Consider the following 23146-nt stretch of genomic DNA (forward strand, 5'->3'; position numbering starts at 1 on the left):
AGAAACCAATTTAGATTAGATTAGGCTAGGTTAGGTTAGGGTAAGGGAGGTTAAGCTGTGCTAGGCTGGGCTTGGCTTGGCTGGGCTGAGTGAGGTTCAAATGCAGCGCAAATATTTGGGCACAAAAGCTTCTTTCTCGGGAAGTGCAGCGCTGTTCCTGCTTAGGGCTACACACGGTGACGTCGTGGGGTGGGGTAAGAGGAAAGAGGAGGGGTGATCTCCTAACAAACAGCTGTTGCAGCTGCAGAGAGGAAAAAGGAGAAAGCTCAGGAGCAGCAGGAGATATCCGAACCCTGCAACAGGTAATGCTTCTTGAGTGCAGGTGACACAGACCGCTCAAATGCAAAAAGGAGAGGGGAGAAAGCAGTGGGTGGCATGTGGGAGAAAAGTACAGCAGCTGTACTCAGCAGCTCTCTTCTTCCTGAACTAGAGGGCTTGCAGCTTGTCAGGGCTAGGAAGGGGAAGACACATAAGTTCAGACCAACATGACTTAATGTGACTTAGAAGGAAACTATGTCAGCAGAGGGAATTTTCTAGCAGATCTTCCTGCTGAGGAGAAAAAAAAAGAAAAAGGAACATTGCTCTCTGGTTTCAGTGTGGGGGCTGGTTCCTCATGTGTGGTCAGCAGAGCACAGGAGTCCCAAGGGGCAGGAAAGTGCTCTGTGCTCGCTGGCCTGGGTGGGATCCTCCATGTGGGACAACACTGAGAGCATCCTGAGTGTGGCCTTTGTCCTGTGCCCCTGCAAGGGACACATCCATGGGGCAAGGGCTGGCCTGATCTGGGTGCTTCTGCTGTGCTGTCACCTTAGCTCCTGGGGGAGCATGGTCCTGAGCACCCCTCAGACACTGAGGGCACCCACCTCCGTGCTTCCTTGGATGATAGTTACCAAAGAGACACACTGAAGACCTTCGTGATGAAAGTAATAAAATGCAATAGTTACACTTTGTGAAATTTCTGCCCAAGGAAATGCATCAGGCTTTGCAACTAAAATGATAAAATCTTTGCTGTGTGTGCTAATTCTGACATTTCTTACATGTCATCTAGTTTTCCGGGTTTTGAGCCCACAGAGAAAGCAGATAAATTTTCAGCTAAGCAAGGCTGATATTATATATGATAAGTGCATCCGTAGCATTTCAATGTATTTGGCATAAAATCGGATATTGTAAATAAGGTGAAACTGACAATTAAAACAGCAGACAGCAAATGCAGCCTTCTGGATCCATGTCTCCTGCAAGAGCTATGTTTGTTTCTTCCTCCTGTCATCAGTGCAGGCAGAGAACTGAAACGTGCTGTGACCACCCTCCCTCCCCCACAATGCCTTCAAATGAAAGAAACTTGAGCGCCTTAAACCAAATCACACTGCAAGGGAGACATGTGGCAGCAAGGTGGCAAAGGGAGGTTTGGAAGACTAGCCAGCAAGTCTGAGGCAGGCTCAGGGGCTCAACCCCTACCTGATGGATAGTCTGTGTTTTGTCTGCAACAGTGCTGCAGAAGTAGTTCTGGGGGTGAAGTGTGGACTCATCCCTGCTGTGAGCCAATAGGAGCACGGGATCTAAATAAAGACAATCTCTTCTGCCCTCCACATTTCACACAGAAGCAGATGCCTGAATTTTGTGTTGTGATACAGAGCTATTGGGACAGGGAAATAGGTTATCTTCATCCCGCTTCTGTTTCTGTAGGTAAAGAGGTCAGCCTTTGGATGAGAAGGACCTTGGTGAAAAGTTACATTTCAGCTTCCTTTTATCACACTGAAATCACCTTTATCACACTGAAATCACCTTTCAGTCTCTTCAGATTTCTTCACTTCTGTGAAAAGCCTTTGTTTGGTCTTGGTTATCCCCTTTTGTGTGGGGATTATCAAAGTAGGCTGGAAAAGTGTGATGCAGTCTCAGATCAGGGCTGGTTCTTTGCAGTGAGAGTTTCAGTGGGGGAGGGAGCTGAGGCCCCCACAGCTCTGGGGCCAGGGTCTGTCTGCCATGGAACACCCGCATTCTGCCCAGCACTTCGTCCCTGCACTCCTTGGGGAATATGGGGTCCTCCATTAGTGTCAGCAGTCTGCACACATTTCAGCAGTTCCTGGTATATTTTAAAGATTATGTGTTCCCATATGCAACAGCTGCCGCACTGCGAAAACACCAATGTGAGGCTGTTTTTACAAATGTTACTCCTTGTGTAGTCAAGATTAAGTACCTTAAGAACTGCAAAAACAACAGTTTTCTAGCCAGCCAATGCAGGAAGAGTTTGGAAAATACAACCAAATCACTGAAAAACAGGCTCTGAGGATGACAGACAGATGTAGCAAACTAAACTTCAGAAGAGAGAAGCTGTATGCTCAGCTTGCATCCCGTGCCATGCCCACACAGCAGTATCAGACCAAAGGAGTGGTGGAGCTGCTGACTGGAAAGCCTCAAGATTTTCATGTCTGTTCCTGTAACTTCCATACAGCAATTCCTATCCATCCAGTAACAAGGCTGTTTCGTAACACAGAACAATGTTCTTAATTTTTTGTCTTTTTATAATATGTAGTTTCTCAAGTTCTTCTTACCACAAGATGGAACAAAGTGTCATTCAGTAATAAAACAGATGGAATTTGGTTAAAATATTAATTGATCTCACTGGACTTTAGTTCAATTCAGCTGTATCCTACTTTTCCCAAAAGGAAGGTATATATGGAATAGATTCCTTTGTTTTGGGTCCTTATATGTCTTATTTTTACAGTATCAAAGGACAACGATGTCTTTTGGGAAATATTTTATTCCCACAAATCTTTTTGTGCCTATAGAAGTGATGATGTGAATAGCTATCATCCTACATAACTGGAAGAGAGGAAGACAAGCACTTTTATAGCCTCCCTGAAATTTACCTACAATAAAAATTTAGAAGATCAGTTTATCTAGATCAATTTAAATAAGTCTGTAAGTATTGTTACTTATGGTCCAAGGAATGAAGGATAGGCATTCATCAAATTTACGTATTTTTGAACAGAGAAATTTATTCCATTTGTTAATGTACAGATACAAATGAAATGAAGTTTTTTGACAGAGGCACACCACAAGAACACAAAGATCAAGGCACTACTTGATGAGAATACTACTTACTAGGGCAGGAAATTTATAGGTCCAACACAGAAGATAAATTCTAGTAAAAAATTAACAAGTTAATTTCCTAAAAAATAGTCTTACAGCTGGAGGACAGGTAAACCTCTTTTTTCAGAATAGACGAGAAGAAAATACATTTGTGGGAAATTAGGTATATCTAGAGTTTATGAAGTTTTGCAAAAAGCCATACTGTCCATGAAAATTAGGTTAGAATAGCTGCAAAAGTTAGTCTTCTTCCACAGGAGATTTTGTTTATTAAGTGCAACTTGAATCCAGAAGTTAATAGACTGTCTTTGTTTAGATACTTCTTCCTCTGGAGGCACAAATTTCCCTTTATGGCCACAGATCACCCTCATGATTGGCTGGAACTCTGGAAATTTTTCTGAACATATCTTAAGTACAGCACGAAAGGGAGCCTTTAATCCATTAGACAGAGTTCTGTTCTGGGACCTCTGAGAGACACACACCCTGTTTGGTGTATATTTCACAGAATCAAAGAATGTTTTGGGTTGGAAGGGACATGGAGAATTGATAAGTTCCATTCAGCTTCCTCTAGTTCCAACACCCTTGCTGTGGGCAGGGACACCTTCCACTAGTCCAGGCTGCTCAGAACACCATCCTTCTTTTGGCCTTGAACACTTCCAGGAACAGGGCATCCACAGATTCTCTGGGAACCTGTGCCAGTGTCTCACCATCTTCACAGAAAAGACTCTTTCCTTAATATCTAATCTTACTCTGCCCTCTTTCAGTCTAAAGCCGTTCTCCCTTGTCCTGTCACTACCTGCTCTTGTAAAGTCTTCACCTTGTTAAGTTTGCTTCAGGTACTGGAGGGCCACAATTAGGTCATCCTGAAACCTTCTCCAGGCTGAAGTCCCAATTCTCTCAGCCTTTCCTCGCAGGAGAAGTGCTCCATCCCTCTGATCATCTTGCTCTCTTGTGCTCTGACCCTCCCCTGAACTCTCTCCAGCAGGTCCATGTCCTTCCCATGCTGGGACCCCAGAGCTGGATGCAGCCCTGCAGGTGGGGTCTCAGCAGAGCAGAGCAGAGGGGCAGAATCCCCTCCCTGACTGTGCTGGCCACGCTGCTCTGGATGCAGCCCAGGACACCTTTGGCTTTCTGGGCTGGGAGAGCCCATGACTGGGTCATGTCCAGCCTTTCATCCCCCAGCACCCCCAAGTCCTTCTCACAGGGCTGCTCACAATTTCAGCTCTTTTCCTTTGATTTATTGACATGTCCAAAGAGGGTGCAATTTCTTGCAATGCTATTTTAAGTCACATAGTTTATTATTTTCACTTTCCACAGCTCTACCATGAACGTGTACCTGTTTGTGTATGACTTAATGCAATTCTGTGGACATTCTTGGATATTTACAAATATGATCATCAGGTTCATGACATTTGGAAAAGGTAAGGCTCCTTCTCTGTTTTCATTGGACATTTTAAGTGGCAGTGATAGGCACACAGAAATATCAAATTAGAGATAAAGTTAAAATTCTGAACATGTGTATGTCCAATACCAGGGATTGTAATTCAATCAGAAAGGCACTCGATTAAAAAGACTGAACAAATTACTTGTGCCTGTCTTCTACCCTTGTCACACTGGCAATGAAGCTCTTGTTTTGCTAATGAACTTTAATATTCAGTGGCATGCTAGTAACATTTGAATTAGACATAAACCTTAAATGACCCGGTCCAGTCATTATGGCAAATATTAATCTTACTGAAGCCACCGGGAGAGAATATCTTTGTGGTTGTTACACATTACTCTCTGTCTCCAAAAAAATTACAATATATTTCTCTTTCTGTTGCCTGGGGTTAAGACACAAAAATAGAAAACTAGTGACTGGAAATTTAAAATTACTTATAATGGTGGACAGTCGTAGGCATATAAAATGCCTACTTTCTGGACTGCTTGTTTTCAGCAGTGCAGATACAGGCAGGAACTCAGCATTTTTTAGTGTTTACAAATTCCTTATGCATTTCCTCAACATTTTCTCCTATTTAGAAATACCCTAAAGCAGTATCTCTAAACCAACACATCCTGCACAGTGTTTGCTCATGCTTTGAGTGTAAGGAATTTAATTATTTTCTCAGCTTCCTGCCTCTGTCAGAGCTACACACACACTGAGCGGATTGCCTCCTCCACCCCCTGAAGCTTTTCTTCTGCTACCCAGAAGTTTGGTACTGTGTGAACTTTATTTCTTGTCATCTCCAGGGATGATAGCATAAAAGCAAACCCAGCAGTTGCTCCAGACCTTAACTGTAAACCCATCCTCTAATCTTCCTCTAACTTTTGCCTTTAGATTCACTGGCTGACACGTTTCACTCCATAGGACTCGTCATGCGCCTTTGCCAGTTGTTGTCTGTTTTGGAGATCCTGCACATCCTCATTGGCATTGACAAAAGCCGTCTCCTCCCCAGGTTTTTGCAGGTTAGTTTGTTCTCAAAGCTTTCCTTCCATGACCAACACACATCAGCCATGGCTGCCCCTGGGGACAAGCCCAGGCTCAACTACCCTGAATGTTGCACCTGCACCCTTCCTCAGGCAGCCTGGTTTCCTGGTAGTTTCCTAACTGCAGGAATTGCTTCCTCAGAACTAGGCTGGTTGGGAAAGAAATCTCCTGTCAACTTTTTTCTTTTTAAGTGAAACTGAATAGTGAGTACCCATGCTTGATTCCCAGCATAGACCCAGAAAATGTCCAGATGAGTGGCTACCAGCAGATGTGGGTCAGTGGCCAATTGCAGTAATCAAATTAAACTCCAGGGGGGCTTGGTCCTTCTAAGTTTCTCCCTACATAACCTCCCAGCATCCCTATAGCCCCCCCCAAATTATCTTCCCCTCCTTCCAGAGGTGATGCACTCTCTTCTTTTTCCCTGACTTCCAGTAACCACGCTGGTCTTTTCCCCTAGTAGTTTGTCATACGTTCAGCTGAAGGCAGAAAACCAGCCAAAACATCACATGCTTTGGCAGCAAGGAAGATGATACTCTGATGATTTCCTTGCCACGCTATTTTTTATTTTTCCTTTTGGGTGCTAATATCAGGTTTTGTTATTTTTTTCTTAATGCACTGGAAAAAGGAAAATGATTACTTGAATTTACCTTCAAACCTTTTCAATCCTTAGTATGTGAGTAACGGTGAAACTTGTATTTCTCTCAGCAGTCAAAAGGCAGAAAACCAAAGGTAGTTAGTCATGTTTTTAGTTTTCTGGATAGCCAGTTTTTGTCAAATGACATATTCATGCGTGAAGATGTTCCTCTTTTCAAGTCTTCATTAACTGTCTAAATAACTAATTAACTAATTGACTAATACAGATCTCTGTTCTTTACACTGCTCCCTAAGTATGGTAGCAAATCCATCAAAATATAAGGAATGGCTTTTCCTTGCCTAAATCCACAGGCTTTGATGCTAATCTAGGGGAGAAAGAAGACTCCTATCTAGTATGACCTGTAACAAATCTCACATGTCTTGGAAAGAAGAGCACCCTGCTCTTAGTCATTAAAGCAAGGCTTGTCCTGACAGAGTTTACACATTCCCCAGCCCTGACATAGTCTGTTTTTTCCTCGCCAGACTTACACTAGGCAGAGATCAGCGAGGCCGGCACAAACACTGTTCTCTTTTGCCACAAAGGACATCGGTATGAAACAGATATTCTGAGCAAGAAAACTGTGACCTTCCTTGGGCAGTGCAGTTTGTGCAGTGCTTTCCTGGAAAACATGGAGAGACGGCTCAGGGAACCATATGGCACTGTGACTCTCAGTGTTCACCTCACACCAAATACAGTTTTGGATCGTTGGTTCTTTCCTCAGCTGCACTCTCACCATGAGCAATTCTCTTCCCCTGATGTTACCAGCAGCCTCATGCTGTCCAAACAAGATGTATAAGCTCTTTAGTGGAGACTCTGCTAGTCCCGTGGATTACCCACTTTTGCTGTGTAGGTTAAGCAGCTGTGTGCCTCCACTGCTCCCGCGTGCCTTGTCACACTTTCTTCATTGCCTCTTAGGAAGGAAAAAAAAGGTCATTTTCCACAATGAACTAGGGAAGGACAGTTGGTGAAGAGATGTTTACCTTGCTACAGCTTACTAGACTCTTGCACAGTCAGGGCACTGACAAAGGTGCAAGAATTTGAGAGGGGCTGCCTGGTTCTGTGCTCCCATCACCTATTCCAACTCAGAGCTTAAAACATACCCTGATATGCATCCCTCATTAACAGGCATATGCATGTGAAGTTCACTTGGGGTGATCACTAGGATGGGAGAACAGCTGGCTCAGGCAATGTCAGGGAAGCACATGGGTGGAGGTATAAATTAACATTGAATAACATTGAATAAAACAAGCTGTGAAAGGCCTTGTGGTGGCAGGTTGTTCTGCAGGCATTGGAGCAAATGCAAGATGCAAATGAATCTTTGAGTGAAAGATTTCTGCCTGTTGCATCTGCTGTGGTTTAGTAGCATTTAAGAAAAACACTTTGAGATACATGATAAGATAGTGGAAAAACAAACTCAGAGTCTTCTGGAAAAACTCATTGAGGGACAAAGTCTCAGGCCACCAGGCACCTGAAAAGAGCAAGGTAGATCAAGGCTAACTCACCATGAAAGAAAGATGAGTCCTGTGTGATGGATGTGCTGGGGTAAGGTGAGGCAGGGGATGGTCACAAAGCTGGTGCTAAGGGACATCTCTCAGGCCATACACCTTAAATACTTGGAGGAGGGCAGGAGTCATATGTCATTGTTACCACCAAAACAGAAGGTAATGAAATGTGTTAGTCTGGCTAGGGAGTAAAGGCTGAAAGGACTTGTACCATAGCAAGGAGAGAGGAAAGATCTAAGAAAAGACTGGTGCTTTTGTGAAACAAAGAGCAGTTCTTCATCCTGTGCAAACAGATTGGATTTACCAAACCAAAAGCAATGTACTATAGTTTTGTGCTAAAAACATTATTTTTTAACTTTAAATATTTAGTGGCACTTTTCTCTCTTTCTTTTGTTGTTTTTTTTTTTTTTTTTTCTAATATACACTAAATTGAAGAACTATGTAGCCATTTCAGGTACTGAGTATGAAATTGCACAGTCATGGTTATTAAAAAATGAAAGTGAATGTGCTATTTTCTCTAGCCAAATTTGTTCCGTTTCACTTACTTGATTAAAAAACTCAGTCTGCCTTGCAGAAACTTATATCACCCTACAGAACTTGCTGTATCCTATGAGAGATCAGTGTCAGAAAAGGAAGGAAATTCCAATTTGATTTTAAAGAATGAATGAAAACTGAAAACATTCTATTTATGCTTTGTGATATGTCAGCTCATACTTCCTTTTTATGAATGTGAAAACATAGGACTTCTAGTTTCGTGCTTTATATTTTTTGTTTAAAGCATGAGAATAGTCACAGAGAATATCACATCTTCATTCATGCAAGGACAAATGTCCATACAGTAAATGATCCACGGCTGAGCAGCAGCACATGCATTTTCTCTACGTGTGTATATATGGGTGTATTTATAAATGTACATGACTCCATGTATATATGCTTACAGATGCGTGTGTACATACATCAGCACAATATCCAAACGTACTACTCTTCTCCAAGAAGCACCCTGCCTCTTCACTTGCAGAAAATGTCCCCAGCCTTTGACTGACCTCTGCATTTACCTTTGATCTGCGTGGGTTACCTAAAGCTAGGAGTGCTGTGAAAGGGAAGAGAATAAAGGCAAGCAGGCAGGTGACCTGCTGATTTATGCAGAGAAAGAGGGAGGATGCCATTGTCTGTCCTCACGGGGATATCAAAATTGTCCTGAGCAGCCAGCTCTGTCCTGCCCCACAGATGTGCTTCAGACCAAGGGCACATCCTTCCAGTCTTAGTGTCTGGTGGCTGCTTTATGCAGCCCATTGCTTGCCAGATGAGACCACAGTCTAACGGGAACAAAATACCTCAAGATGACCAGTGTGTGCCATGTCCAATTTACTGTTCTTGCAGGTGCTTAACATACTTTGTAGTTTGATTAGTGGGTTCCTTCATGTGTAATCAGCAAAGCTGCGTGCCTCTATTGTTACCCTTCCCCAATATGAATCTCTGATGGAGGAAATCTGCTGAACCCCAGGTAAATGGTTCTCACTGCCCGTTTCTGCTTGTATCCTGGGGAGAGAAGAGAATCCACAGCTTCTTCCACTTCCAGATTATAAGGCTGAGTTGTGGGTCTCTGTAGTCATTCTGTCACAGGCCAGCACACATCCATTTGAAACGGGAGTTTCAAACTGTAGTTTAAAATGGTAACTACCTTTCTACTGCTTGTCCTTTCTCTCAGGGAATTGGGATGGGATCTCAATCATTTACCCCATGCTGTTTTCGAGCACATTTCCTCCCAGCCATTTTTGGAAAAGTGAGTGGTCATTTGAAAAATCTTCCAGCTCTGACATCTAAGAACATGTCCATCTTTTCACCATCATGATGAAGGCTTTGGTCTCTAGCACAACTGCCTGTGGCAATTCCCTGAAATAGCTCTTGTATTAAAAATAATGCAGAATTCTCACTCCACATCTCAAGTCTGATTTTAGGGTCAGTGACAAAATGCCCTCATCACCAATGCTGCATTCTTTACCACTCTACATCTAACAATTTTAACTCAGTTCCTATTTTACCCGTTCTCTCCAGCACACAGTCCCACCCAGTGCTCACACGGCTTTTACCTTTGTTTTGATTTCCTTCTTGTGATGGTTGCCCTGCCACGTTTCTTGTATTTCTGTTCTATCTGCTTTCAGATTTGCATCAATACTCCCAGTTCCCCCATGTTTTCTCCACGCATCTCAGCATCAGTGTGCAAACACAGGCAGATTATCTCTCACTTTCTGTTTCCTGACCTGTCTATACAGAAGTCTGCCAACATCTGACCTTTTTAAAAATCAGTTCCTCAGTTAGGGACCTATGGGATCAGCAGCACAAGAAGACAATCATAGCAGGGTGAGAAACAGGAAAACCACTTTTAGCTGTTGTGGCCCCTCAGTGCTTTCCAAGGTGAGGAACCAGATCCCTGGGGGATAGACATGCTCTCTTTCTATATGAAAAATTGCTCTGACGTAATTTTGCTGAATAGTGAAGGCTACTTTATCTGACAGATGTGGTTTGTGAAAAAAGAGAGCTTGTGGCCAGAATGGTCTGTGCAGGAACCTGTAAATATTACATAGCAAAACTACCACACAAACTTGCTGCAAGGCAAAATTCTTTGTTTAAGGTGGGAGTCTGGGGAAACAAATGAAGAATGACAATGCTTAAAAAAACAACCGTGGTAATCCACTTTAATTTTGTAACTTTTGACTGACTTGACATCACAACTTGTGAAATCATTAAAACTAATTTACCTTATGGAAAACATGACATTGGGTAAAAAAATCTAACCTAAAGAAGCTATATCAGTTCATACCAACTGCTTAGGTGCATGTTTTCTACTTCAACACTTTCAAATAGAGTGTAAATCAGAGCAAATTGTGACTGTTCTAGGAACAGCTTGACAACTCTTGGAGTACTGATTAATTTACTTTACAAGGCAGGGCATGGATACTGTTAGGAAAGTTGTCAGGAAAGCTGCAAAAGGACACACTTTAAAAAAAAAGTTCTTGAGTTTTAATATTACTGAAGTATTTATTTTAAGCTGGAGACACTGCCTGTTTAATCCACTTTATCTTTTCATTTGTGGGTTGGATAAAGTTCAACCACTAGAAAAATGCTAGGACATAAATACTATGGCAATCATTCACGTAAGTGACAAGCTTAAACCCACTTCCTGTAACCAAGAATAAGATGGAAAGAAAGATAAGGAATTCTACTTTTCCTCCTTCTTTCTGCAAATCTTACATGAAAGAGATTCCTTGGGACACAGATTTCCAAGATACGAGGAGCAGATATGGGAGTGTAAGATTAGTTCTTTCTGGCATATGACCCCTCTCAAGAAGGGCCCTCTGTGTCCTATTGCCTCCCACACAGCCTATAAGCAAGGAAACTTATCCCTGCCAGCCCTCCAGGTAGTCTGGTGCAGCAGGAGTAGTCCTTGCTTCCACAACCTCCCTGGGCTCACCCACAGGTTTCATTGGCTACAAACACAAGTCATCCCAGCTGGCAAACCAGCTTCCACAAGTACCATAACAGGTCTTTGATGCTACAGCCAGCAGGGTCCAATTCTCTTTGCTGAAGGACCTTGAACAAAAGCAGGCCATGAAACAAAATATTCACTGCTGATTTTGTGTAAAGAAAACTGTATCCGTTTGTGGCCTCCTATTTTGCCAAAATGTCACAGAAATAACAGTGAGAGAAAGTGCTAACTGAATTCAAAGTTTTCTTTTCTTTTCAGATCACTGAGAGACTAATTATTTTATTTGTCGTGATCAACAGTCAGGAAGAAGTTCAAGGGAAATATGTCGTCTGTGTTTTATTTTTCCTTTGGAATTTATTAGATGTGGTCAGGTAAGGAGTCACATCAAAACCATGAGGGAAAAACGGGTTATTCTTGACAGCTGAACTCTACCCTCATTGTGCAGCAGGCTCATTTAATTGATTCAAAATTGGCAAAGCATATTGTCAATTTTTAAATAAAAGCTTGAACTTTTAAAGTTACCTAATGATTTTTACAAAGACCCACAAGGTTAAGACGCAGAGTAATTTACAGATGTGAGATGGAGTAATGCATTAGCAGACTGCATTAACATTTGTAGTTCAAAGGCTTTGATGTTTTCAACAAAAATTTAGAAGCAATCACATTTACCTTCTGGAGAACAGCAATTCCTGAAACCATCCTGGTTGCCATTACTATCCTGTTGCTTTATTATTTTATTTTTTTATCTGCTTTGATCCGAGATTGACAGCACAATAAGGCAGCACTATCAGAACTTCTTGCAAAGGCAGAATGACTATTCTGGTTGATTGCCCTGTGCTTTCCAAAAAGCCAAGAGTTCCTACTCCTGCTGCAGGAGACTGAGAGTTTTGGTGTAGTAAGGTATATATCACACCACAAGAACAACACATACTTCTCATATGTGATGTAAGCCTCTATACACCTCATTTTGTAGACTTAGAGCATGTACGTACAGAATTAAGAAGCATCTTAAGAAGACACAGCTCTCACAGCAACCCATGTATTGCAGCAAAACTTTTTTTCTTGATAAAATGCCTTTCTGATAATTTAAATATATTGCTTAGGGCACTGACTGAAGAATATAGTTTTAGGCAGCAAAGGAAACTTATGTTATAAAAGAGATCTGAAACAGAAAGTGTCAGAGAGAATTAATAAAGTCACCTTCAGAGTATTTCAAAGTACATTTTAATAGGCTACTGCTTGTGTTAATTATTTGATTATAGTTCCATCCCATTTCTTCTTGAATTTTGTAAAACTAAAACAGTAGAACCTAATCTGAAATGAAAGGGTTCAGTGCAGCTGAAGAAATGCCAACAGTATAAACAATATTGGCTGTGAAGATTTGTCAGTGCATAATCAATGATGTTGATGCATCATTATTTTCTACCCTTGCTAAAGAACAGAGTTAAACACCACAGCAGTAACAGCAGTTGTTTAACAGGAAAGCTCCTGTGGTCTGTAGCAGCAAATTACCAATTCAAATAAACCATAGTACAACTCATACAAATTTAGAATTCTTACCTGATTTATCTTACAGCATCCATGACACATCCTAGTATATCAAAGAAATATTCATGTCTAAAAGTGCATAGGGATCTCTCCCATCCCTTAGCCAACTACTCTTGAAGTATTACAAGTTTTTCCACATAAAGTTTCAGGGACATAAATTTCTCTGAAGGACTATTTATTATGCATTATGGCTAGTGATATACTGAGAGCAAGGTCTGATTTTTCCTGCTTATACCCTAACAGCCCACGGAATTGTATAGAGAGGGAGTAGCTGTTTCTTTTTTGTATTGTGTTGAGATTCAGCCTTAAGAGCAACAATAATAAAAAAATCCTGAGGCTGCAGAGGGCAGCCTTGAGAGACAATAGTCCATTTTCAATGGGCCACTCATCCACAGTCAAGGTATGATGCAAAATTAATCAAATTAATCAATAAAAAGGGTATACAGGTGTGTTTAATACTAGTTTTATCTGTCAGGAAGTCTAGCAAGCTCACAGTGCAAAAAGTCTTTCAGTTGACCAAAAATGCAATCAGACCTGTTTCTCCAGTGTTTGGAGAGCTGCTGTACCATTTTTAGATCAAACCAAGATCAGGTCACCTTTGGAGACTGAAGTACTAAGCATTCTATTCTCCCAATAAGCAACAGTAGCAGCCACAGTAAAAATAAACTGCTGCAGTACACTGGTGAGCCCCCGCTTTTTGTGGACGTACTACCCCTGCTGAAGTCCAGGAGAGGGACAGATGTACTACCAGTTATGTACCTGCCCTTGTCTTCTTGTTTAACCTTCTCCAGCAGTGATTGAGCTAGCTCAGCAGTTATAAATTGGGATTGTCTCAGTTCCCAAGCAACAGTGATTGTGCCAGCCCCTCTCAGTTGCAATGCCCCCATCTGAAATCCATTTTCTGATAGAGCAGTATGAAATCGTGCTGGTTTCTGATAGAGCTTTTTGTCTGGAGGGCTTTATTGCTGTCTGCCTGCTCTAGGGTAGCACCACAGGTAACTCTTCTGAAAAATTGAACCATCTACTTTCAGGCATTGGAGTCTGAACAAAAACTTTGAAATTTACTTAGACACCTCTAAGCTCTTCTGCAATTCCTTTGAATTTTCCAATAGTGAATTTATTCTTAAGACATAATTTCCTCTGAGCCCATCTGCTTTCCTCTTATTGCAGGTACACTTACAATATGTTGGCAAGGATGGGCATATACTACCTACCACTAACATGGCTCAACTTCTCCCTGTGCATCCCACTTTATCCCCTTTCAGTTCTGGCTAAAGGTAAGGAGTTGGGTAGGGTACCAACCACTTGCTTCCTCAATATTCTTCAGTAAAATGCAATCACTTAATTGCCATTTGCGCTTAACATAGTTCCTCACGTGCTGCCAAAGCTGTCATAAATGTTTGTGTACCTTCATGTTAACCTCTATGTCACCTCTGTCTCTCTTTTCTGTTATTTTTTCTTTAACAGGGACTATCTGGGTTTTGGGGTTGTGTGTCTGGTAGGTTTTAAGGTTTTTTTGTTTGCTTGGTGCTAAGTTTTTAAAAATCTGGGAGAATGTCCTTTTTGCCTAAGTAAAGCAGAAAGACACCCTCATAAAAGACATATGGATTCCTCCCTTCGAGACTGAGTGTGCTAGACAGCAAGTTCCAAGGCTTCTCCCCCGCTGAGGCTGACCTTACTGGCTCAGGCCATACTTAGCAGGTTATCACACTTACATCTGCCCACTAGAACACACTGAAACTTTCTGACAGAACTTGTTAGTGAGTAGGATATATTTATTCATTGTAGTATTTAGAGGAATTAGCACCCCAAACCTACAAAACTGAACTCAAGAAGAAAACATGCATATGTATATGAATGCATGTTTATATACCTATATATATGTGTATATATATATATACTATATATAGGTATATAAAATATAAAAGGTATGTTTATTTGACTTGTTTATTAAGCTTTTGATAATCTTCTGATTCCTTTAGACTAAGAATTTACCATGTTTTGCAGGATTTGCAATTTGTGTATCACTGCCTTATTTTGAATCCTTTGGCACGTACTCCATCAAGCTACCATTTCCATTCACCTTCTCAATCTACTTCCCCTATGTCCTGAAAATGTACCTGCTGGTGCTCTTTGCAGGTAAGCATCTCATCTTCCAGAGAGCTGGGTCTCAACACAGCTGGGACGCTCTTGCAACAAAAATTCAAATCCTTTTACTGGGCCTTTCACAAACTCTGACTCTCTCTGCTACATCTCCTGCAGACCACTACCTGTTTTGATTTCCAGTATATTTCAAATACAAATAGTTAAATATGCAAGATACACTATGAATATGGTGGATAAAAACACAAACGTATATAAGTTGTTTTAGTGATGCCAGCCTTACAGCTGTGCAACTGTTCCTCACTCCTAAGTCCTAGCTGGGATGAAAAATTATATCTAAATTGAAACTTTTACAGCATGATTATTTGAAGAGATGAAAAAACAAGGCCACTCCAAAACTTGCATGTAAACAGATCCCTTCTTCTCATCAAAACACTTTGGAAAAATTTCAACTGAATTTAGCTGCATTATACAGAAGTCTTTGTTCTGTCATTGGCTTTAATGTGAATTTGAAAGATCTCTGTTTTGTTCCTAAGTACATGGAACTGTGCAAGGTTGCCAGATGAGCTCCTTCTAAATTAATTTTAGACAGTTTGAATTCTACTCCTTTGTTCTTACACTGTTTTGTGTTTTGCTTTAGGTATGTGCTTTATCATCCGGAACCTCTTCTCTGAGAGAATGGCACACCTAGGGACCAGCAACATCAAAAATAAAAGAAGCTAAGTTGATATTTTGTTTGGAAGGACAAAATACATTCCTAGGGGATAGTTAAAAACAAACTGGAAAGATTTCTCAATCCAAACTCCTCTTTGCATGAACATTATCTGGCTGTGTAGAATTTTAAGAAAAGGCAGACCTCTTGAATGCACCTCAAAAATACAGCAGCTTTTGAAAACTTTTGAATGTTTTGACTTCAAATGGCCAGAGTTTTTTTAATTAATGTTTCTTTTCTAATATATGTTACATAATTCTGAAAAAATTGAAGTGTGTTGCAACTCACAGCCATACCCTTATTTCAGGGTTAGTTCTTATCTATAGCTACAGATATTCTGTAATGACAATATCATTTAATCTGTAAGATTACTTTATACTAGGCCAACGTGTATGTACCTCACCTAGAAATGCTAAATTGGCTGGAACTGGAATCTCTCAAGGAGCAGAAGTCAGAACCTTTGCAACCTAGAGACTAACATGCTGATTAACATGCTGATTAAACCAGGCATTCACTAAGGATCCTTCACATTCTGGCCCCATCCTTCAGTTATCAAAAGGCGATTCCAGAAAATGCAGCTAAATCAGACAGGCAAGTGTTAAGGTACTCATCTACTATATATTCAAGGGGATGTTTAAGGGTCAGAAATAAACTCTTGTAATCATGTGTTTGGCATGTCACTCTCTTCCCCCACAATGATTTTCTTCCATGCTGAACAGCAGACAGATATGTGCAAAATAAGTGTGATGTAGTTAGGACAAATAATATGTTGTTCCTAAAAGGGAACTGAATGACTGTCAAAAGCCATGTGCAAAATTCTAGGCATTTTACTCAATTGTATTGCTCCTCATACTTCTCTAGGATAAACTGTGAGAATGCAGCTAGAACATAGGCTTTTCAAAGGTTGGCAGTGAGGAATACACACAGCAACCCGGTGGATTATACAGGCAAGAATAGCCAAAAAATTCCTTAGAGGCTGACAGGAGCTTTTCTGATGTTTCATCTGTACTAATTATCACCTACATTTCAATTCAAGCATGTGGGGGAGAAAAGTAAGGCTGTTTTGTTTTTTTTTTAGCTGACTAAAAACTGTGGGAAGGGAGCCTAGATAGCAGGACTAGGAGAGAAGGTAATATTTAAAGGGAAACTAAATACTGCTAAAATATGAAGAGGCTTTTGCCTGTATGACTTTTCAAACCATGCAGCCAAAGAGGTTATATAAGGAAACAGTGAAGCTAAATTAAGTTGTTATGAAAGGTCATCTATTATAATTTCTATTTATTTCATACATATGGCAGACAATGCCCACAGACTATTTTGACCACTGAGTATTTACAGACCATAAGGAACAAGATCACACTTAGAATAGTATAGTGTCAACCCTGGATTAGTTTTTTTCAAATCACTGCAAACAGAAATTTGGAACTTAGTAGAGAAACAGGAGTGCTTTCACTTTGGGCTTCTGTCTGACCCAAACTGATTCAAGCATGAACAGTGTTAAGAAACATATAGAGCAGCTGAATAAGATGGCAGTTTTGAAGACAGCCAGAGTAAGTCCACATTAAACCACTATAGAGCTTGCTAAAGTTGAAACATGAACATTTTTTTCCTTGGAAATTCAATCCAACATGCCAGAAACAGCTGTTTCCAGCCAGTTCCAAAATGTAGCCACTGCAGGACACTGCTGTGCCAAACAGCAAAGATGACAGCATGGCGTCTCTCTGAAAACTTAAGAAAAGGTAAGAAATGTTACATAGCAGCTGCGAGAAAGAAGAGGGAGAAAAATGTAAGAGAAACAGCTCTGTGCATTGACACCGAGGTCAATGGAGAAGAAGAACTACTCTAGGCACTCCAGCAGATTCATTCCTCTGCATCATGAAGACAACCATGGTGGACCAGGTTATCCCTCTGCAACCCATGGAGAAACACACCAGGCAGGATATCCACAGGGCAGCCTTTGGAGGACCCCAGGCTGGAGCAGGTGGCTGTGCCCTGAGGGAAGCTGCAGCCCTTGGGGAGCCCACACAAGCAACACAGGAACTGTGGCCTATTAGGGACCCCTACTGAGGTAGCTTTTTCCTAATGGACTGTGCCCCGTGGAAAGGACTTACGCTAGATCAGTGCTTGAAGAGCTGCAACTTGTGAGAAGAAACCATGAATGACTGTGCCCCATGGGAGGGACCCCAATGCTGGATCAGAGCAACAATGAGAAGACAAACAAGCAGCAGAGATTAAGGTTTGCTACCTAAGTGCAATCCCCACACCCACCTTATACTGCCTGGGGAGGGAGGCAGTAGAAAATGCGGGAATAAAGGAGTATAGTGAACTTAGGAAGAAGGGTGGCATAGGGGGGAGGTAATTCTAATTTTTTCTTTCCATCTTACTCTATTTTTAATTGGCAATAAATTTTTCTCCACAAGTTGAATCTGTTTTTGTGACAGTGAATAGTAAATGGTCACTCTGTTTTTATCTTGACCCATGAACTTTTTCATCCTCTTTTCTCCCTGTCCTGTTGAGGAGGAGGAGGGAGATTGAATGTCCCTCCCTGTTGTGGAGATGGGGCTGAATGGACATCTGGAAGCCAGCTGAGGTCAAACCTATCACAGATAAAGCCATGTTTACTGTTTTATGTCAAAAACATGTTACATCTTGAATCTTACAGCTGGGTAAAAGCCTGGAATAGGAAAAGGATTGTTTAAAATTCACTATGGAGAGGTCCCCCAATTGTAAACTGCATGAAAAAGGCATGGAGCTCATGGAAGAAGACTTCCCCACCTCCTTGGGGTACAGAGGTAACTTGGGAGAGGCAGTTGGGAGATTGAGGCAGTCAGCCTTCATGTGTGACCACAAAAGACCTCTGTAACTTCAGCTCCAATGCCTCACCTAAGTTCCTGGAAAAGGTCAGAACTGGCCGGGCAAAAAGATGTTTGAGAAAATGGCTTTTACAACGAGTTGTACTTCAGTGATTGTAGCCTGTTAGGGAGGAATGGGATCTACCTGTCTAAAAAGGGCATGAGAAGCTCTGGCAGCAGACTGGCCAGTTTGGTGAGATGGGCTTTAAAACTCAATGTCTGGGGTCCAAAGTGTCAATTCTCATGCCACTGATTCCTCCTGGGCAGTGGGCCAGGCCAGCCAGTGCAAGCTTGGCTGCCTCAGTTTGAGAGTCTTAGGGCTAACCACATCAAGGGTGTGTATGGCTATGGGAATCCTCTTACACCCCTCCTAGGGAACCTGGATGGTTGACTGCCTCCCTGAAGTGCATATACACAAATGCACAGAGCACAGGGAATAAAAAAGAAGAAATGCTCTCACTGCAATTTCAGAGACATGGTGGGATAGCTCACCACTGGAATATTGTCATGGATTCCTGTGTACTTTTTAGAAAGGACAGGTCAGTGAGGTGAGGTGGTGGAGTTGGCCTTTATGTGAAAGAGCATCACGCTCTGCCCAGGAACAGACAAGGAGTTGAGAGCTTATGGGTAAAAATTAAGGGACAGCCTAAAATGGGTGACACTGTTGTGGGTGTTTACTACAGGCCACCTTACTAAGACAAGGAAGTTGATGAGGCTTTCTATGGGGAACTGGAAGTAGCCTTGAGATCATGGGCCATGATCCTCTGAGAATTCAACAATCCTGATAATTGTTGGAGGCACAACATGGCTCGGCACATAGTCCAGGAAGTTCCTGCAGATACTGGAAGACAACTTATTAATACAAGTGGTGGAGGAGCCAATGAGGAGAGGTGTGTTGCCCTCCAGAGGATCCTTCCCACTCCAATAATTCTGTGATTCTCTGAACTTAAATCTTTGTATCTTGAGATACCAGCACCCTCAGATCTCTTTATACAGGGCTCTCCAGTGACTCCTCTACCCATTTAGACTTGTATCAAGAATGTGATACCTTGTACCTCTGTACCAGACGCAGAATCCACAGTTTTACCTTGTAAATTTCATGCCATTAATCATAACCAAATCCTCGACTATCCACATATTTTTTCAAGGTCTCTTGTCCCTCAAGAATCAACAGCAACTTTCAAGTTTAGATTATCAGCAAATACAATTGTGCATTCAACTCCTGCCCCCTAATCATGGATAAATACATTCAAGTGAACTGGCCCTAGATTTGAAACCTGAGGAACACTGCAGATGACTGTTTGTCAGCTCCCTGCACTAAAAGTCTTTGAACTCTACCCTGCCAGTTCTTTAACCAGTGCATGAACCCACTCATCTCACCGTTGAACAGCTTGTTCAGACAGATGTTGTAAGGGGCAGCATCAAAGCTGCACTAGGTGGGTGGCTGTATCATAGAAAGGCATATCATGCCTTTCTATGATACATCAGCCCTGAGTATGATACATCAGGCCTATCATACTCAGGGCTTTCCCTTCATGAACTCATGTTGACTGTGCTTGATGACTGTATTGTTCTTTAAGGGCCTTTCAATAGTATCCCATGTGATCTCAGTACATTTTCCCTGGTAATGAAGTTAACAGGCCTGCAGTTGTCTGTGTCTTTCCTCATGCCCTTCTTGTAAACTGGATAAATGCTGGCCAGCTTCTGGTCAGCAGGGATCTCCCCAGACTCCCAAGAGATAGTTCCTCCAGCGCTCTGGGATGAATCCCATAAGGCCCCATGGACTTATAAAGATGAAACTGATATAACTACTCAGTTACAGTTTCAGTGTCCAGAAAAGAAAAGTCACTGCTGCTGTATGTTCTCTGACTGAGAAGACAGGCCAGACCAATGTGTATCAATGTTATTAATGACTCATGCAAAAGCATAATGCCTCTGCCTTTTCCTCATCCTTTTTTCATGTTGACTATCTTCATCAAGAATTGGTTGAATATTTTCCCTAGCTCTCTTGCTCTAAACATATTCAGAATTTCTTTTTTTTTAATCTGACCCAACACTGGCCAGTATCAACTCTGAGCTTTGGACTTTCATGTTTTCTCCCTGCACATGGGAACCACAGCTCTGTAATCATCCTGTGAGGCCTGATCACTCTTACAGAGATTATTCTTTTCTTTATGAGTTCCAAGAGGAGTTGCTGTTCAGCCAAGCTGCTCTTCTGCCCATCGTGCTTGACTTTTGGCATAGTGTGATTTGCCTTCTCCTGTGCTTCTAAAAGGTTGCTCTTAAAAATGGACCAGTGCTCATGGATCTCTAAGCCCTTAAAATCAGATTCCCAGAGGACACTGCTAACTAGCTTCCTGAGCAGTTAAAGGCTTGCTATTCTGAAATCTAGGATAGCAACTCTGATGACTTGTTTCTCATTTACACCAAAAAATTAAACTCATCATTTAAACTCATGATTACTGTGGCCAAAACAGTCATCTAAAAATCCCATCTTCTCCTTCTCTATTTACAAACAGCAAATTGGGGATGGGGAACAAGTTGGGGCGACAGCTTTGCTAGTTGGCTCAATGACTACTTGTGGCAAGAAATTATCTTCAACACACTTCTGGAATTTCTGAGACCCCCTTGTCACAGTTTTCTGGCTTTTCCAGTTATGTCCAGGTAACTGAAATTTTCCATAAGAACAAGGGCTACTGGTCCAGAGATTTCTCCTCATTGCCCATAGAATAAATAATCATTGTGACTGAGTGAAAAGCAGTAGACACCTACAGTGACATCTGCTTTGTTTTCCACCTCCCTAATTTTCACTCAGGGCTTTCAACCACATTATTCCTAACTGCAAGTGAAATGACAGTGAAATGACAGTGAAAACTGTGCCTTCCAATGCAACTCCTTTGCCTTGCCTGCCTTGCCTATCCCTCCTGTAGCCCTGCAGCCTAGAGCTCTGCATGCCAGCACTCCAGTCATGGAACTGATTCTACAAGTCTCACTAATCCCAGTCTCATAGTTTTGGGAGCTGACAAATGCTTCAAGTTTATCCTGTTTATTTCTTGTATTGTGTGCATTGGTGTTCAAACATTTCAAATACTCTCTTAAACTCTCAGTGCTCTCTGCAGCTCCATTAACATTACCACCCTCAGGCCATGCTATGCCATCCCTTGGCTTCCATGTTCTACTACACATCAGTAGGAATTTAGTTAATTTAGATGTTTACATTTTGCTCCTCTATGCAAACTAAAACACAGTAAGGAAACATCACACAGCAATTTCTTTTAAAAAAGACAAAATTTCATCTGAATTAAAATGCTAATCAACATGCAAACTGAGATGATTAAAGGTGTAAGTTAGTTTGAAACAGTACATTAGAGATGGAACCATTAAAATGTGACATATTTGGCTTTGTTAGATGTTACTTAGAAGTGCACACAAAGGGAAAGTCATGAACTGAGATGGACACTTGTTGACAAGGACTTTCAGTGAGTCCTTCTGCACATTCACCTTTAGACAGTTGTCTCAGTATAGAGTTGCATATGCAGCAGAAAACTACCACTAATTATCTACTATTATCTATTTTGGAAAAGCAAACAAGTACATTAATCTTTCACACACCCAATCAGTGAAGAAATGCTCAGCCTTCACACAGTTGGATGAGAAAATCCTAGAAATAGTAATGGAATCATAGATTTGGAAGGGGACCATAAGGATGATTGAAGTCCAGCTCCTGGACCTGCACAGGACATCCCCAAGAGTCACTGTGTGCCTGACAGCACTGTCCAAATGCTTCTTGAACTCTGTCAGGCTCGGTGCTGTGACTTCCCTGGGGAGCGGTTCCAGAGCCCAACCACCCTCTGTGGGAAGAACCTTTTTCTAACAGCCAACATCCAACATAAACCTCCCCTGACACAGCTTCAGACCATTCCCTCAGGTGCTGTCACTGGTCACCACAGAGAAGAGATCAGTGCCTGCCCCACCTCTTCCCCTCATGAGGAAGCTCTAACTGCAGTGAGGGCTCCCCTCTGTCTCCTCTTCTCCAGGGCAAACAGACCAAGTGACTAAGAAGTCAGAGGAGAATTTCTTGAACAGAGGAAATGTTATCAGTCCTGAAAATTAGATAATTCCTCCAGCAGGGTGTGTCTTCTAGGTGTATGGAAATATAATTTCCTGATCAAAAAACAACGCTCTTACCAGTACTGTTTTGAAAGACACTAGGGAACAGTGCTCAATTATATTCAGGTAATTTTTGTCTACTTCAGCAAGGAGGATTGCTAAACATTAAAATTTCTTTTAAAACCTGTCTTGGCAAGATTGCAAAGTGAAAAAGTCTCTATTCCTTCATAAAGAAAAAAAAGTAATAAATAAGGAAAACATCAGGGGCTAATCTATTTAAGATGATAAATGTGGAAAAGAGTTGCTATATTGTCCCTTTTCCCTAGAGGCAGAGGAAAAACTCTCCTTATGTGCAGTGTGTCAAGGAGACAAGAACAGTTACAAGTGGAAAGAAAATGTCAACTGTCCTGGAGCTGCAGATACAACAGCCATCAGAATCATTGACTCATTTCAGCAATCTTTATCACTGCAAACTTGACATGCATACCACCCCTCTTCAGAAACCCTGCTCACACTATGTAGTCATAATGTGTTGTCATTACTGCACAAGAACATTGTGTTATTACTAAAGGAAGAATTATCAGTCAAAAAAATAATGCCCATTTCAAGTCTGTTACACTAAAACATATTTTAATAAATACGCTATA

The 23146-nt window shown here is 41.5% G+C and overlaps 1 protein-coding gene across 2 annotated transcripts; it reads left to right on the forward strand.

Annotated features, from left to right (window-relative positions):
- The first annotated feature begins 196 nt into the window (after window positions 1-196).
- HACD4 (3-hydroxyacyl-CoA dehydratase 4) lies at window positions 197-17962 on the forward strand. 2 transcript variants are annotated; one of them, XM_009093942.4, is made up of 7 exons: window positions 197-302; window positions 4402-4505; window positions 5402-5529; window positions 11433-11545; window positions 13893-13999; window positions 14730-14861; window positions 15466-17962. In XM_009093942.4, exons 2-7 carry the CDS (start codon window positions 4409-4411, stop codon window positions 15546-15548), a joined length of 660 nt encoding a protein of 219 aa, XP_009092190.2. In that variant the 5' UTR covers window positions 197-302; window positions 4402-4408; the 3' UTR covers window positions 15549-17962. The 2 variants fall into 2 exon arrangements, with proteins under 2 accessions (XP_009092190.2, XP_018773883.2); XM_018918338.3 differs by having other exon boundaries at window positions 5432-5529.
- Window positions 17963-23146: the final 5184 nt, after the last annotated feature.

The sequence above is a fragment of the Serinus canaria genome, chromosome Z (assembly GCF_022539315.1).
Source record: "Serinus canaria isolate serCan28SL12 chromosome Z, serCan2020, whole genome shotgun sequence".
Classification (NCBI taxonomy): domain Eukaryota; kingdom Metazoa; phylum Chordata; class Aves; order Passeriformes; family Fringillidae; genus Serinus; species Serinus canaria.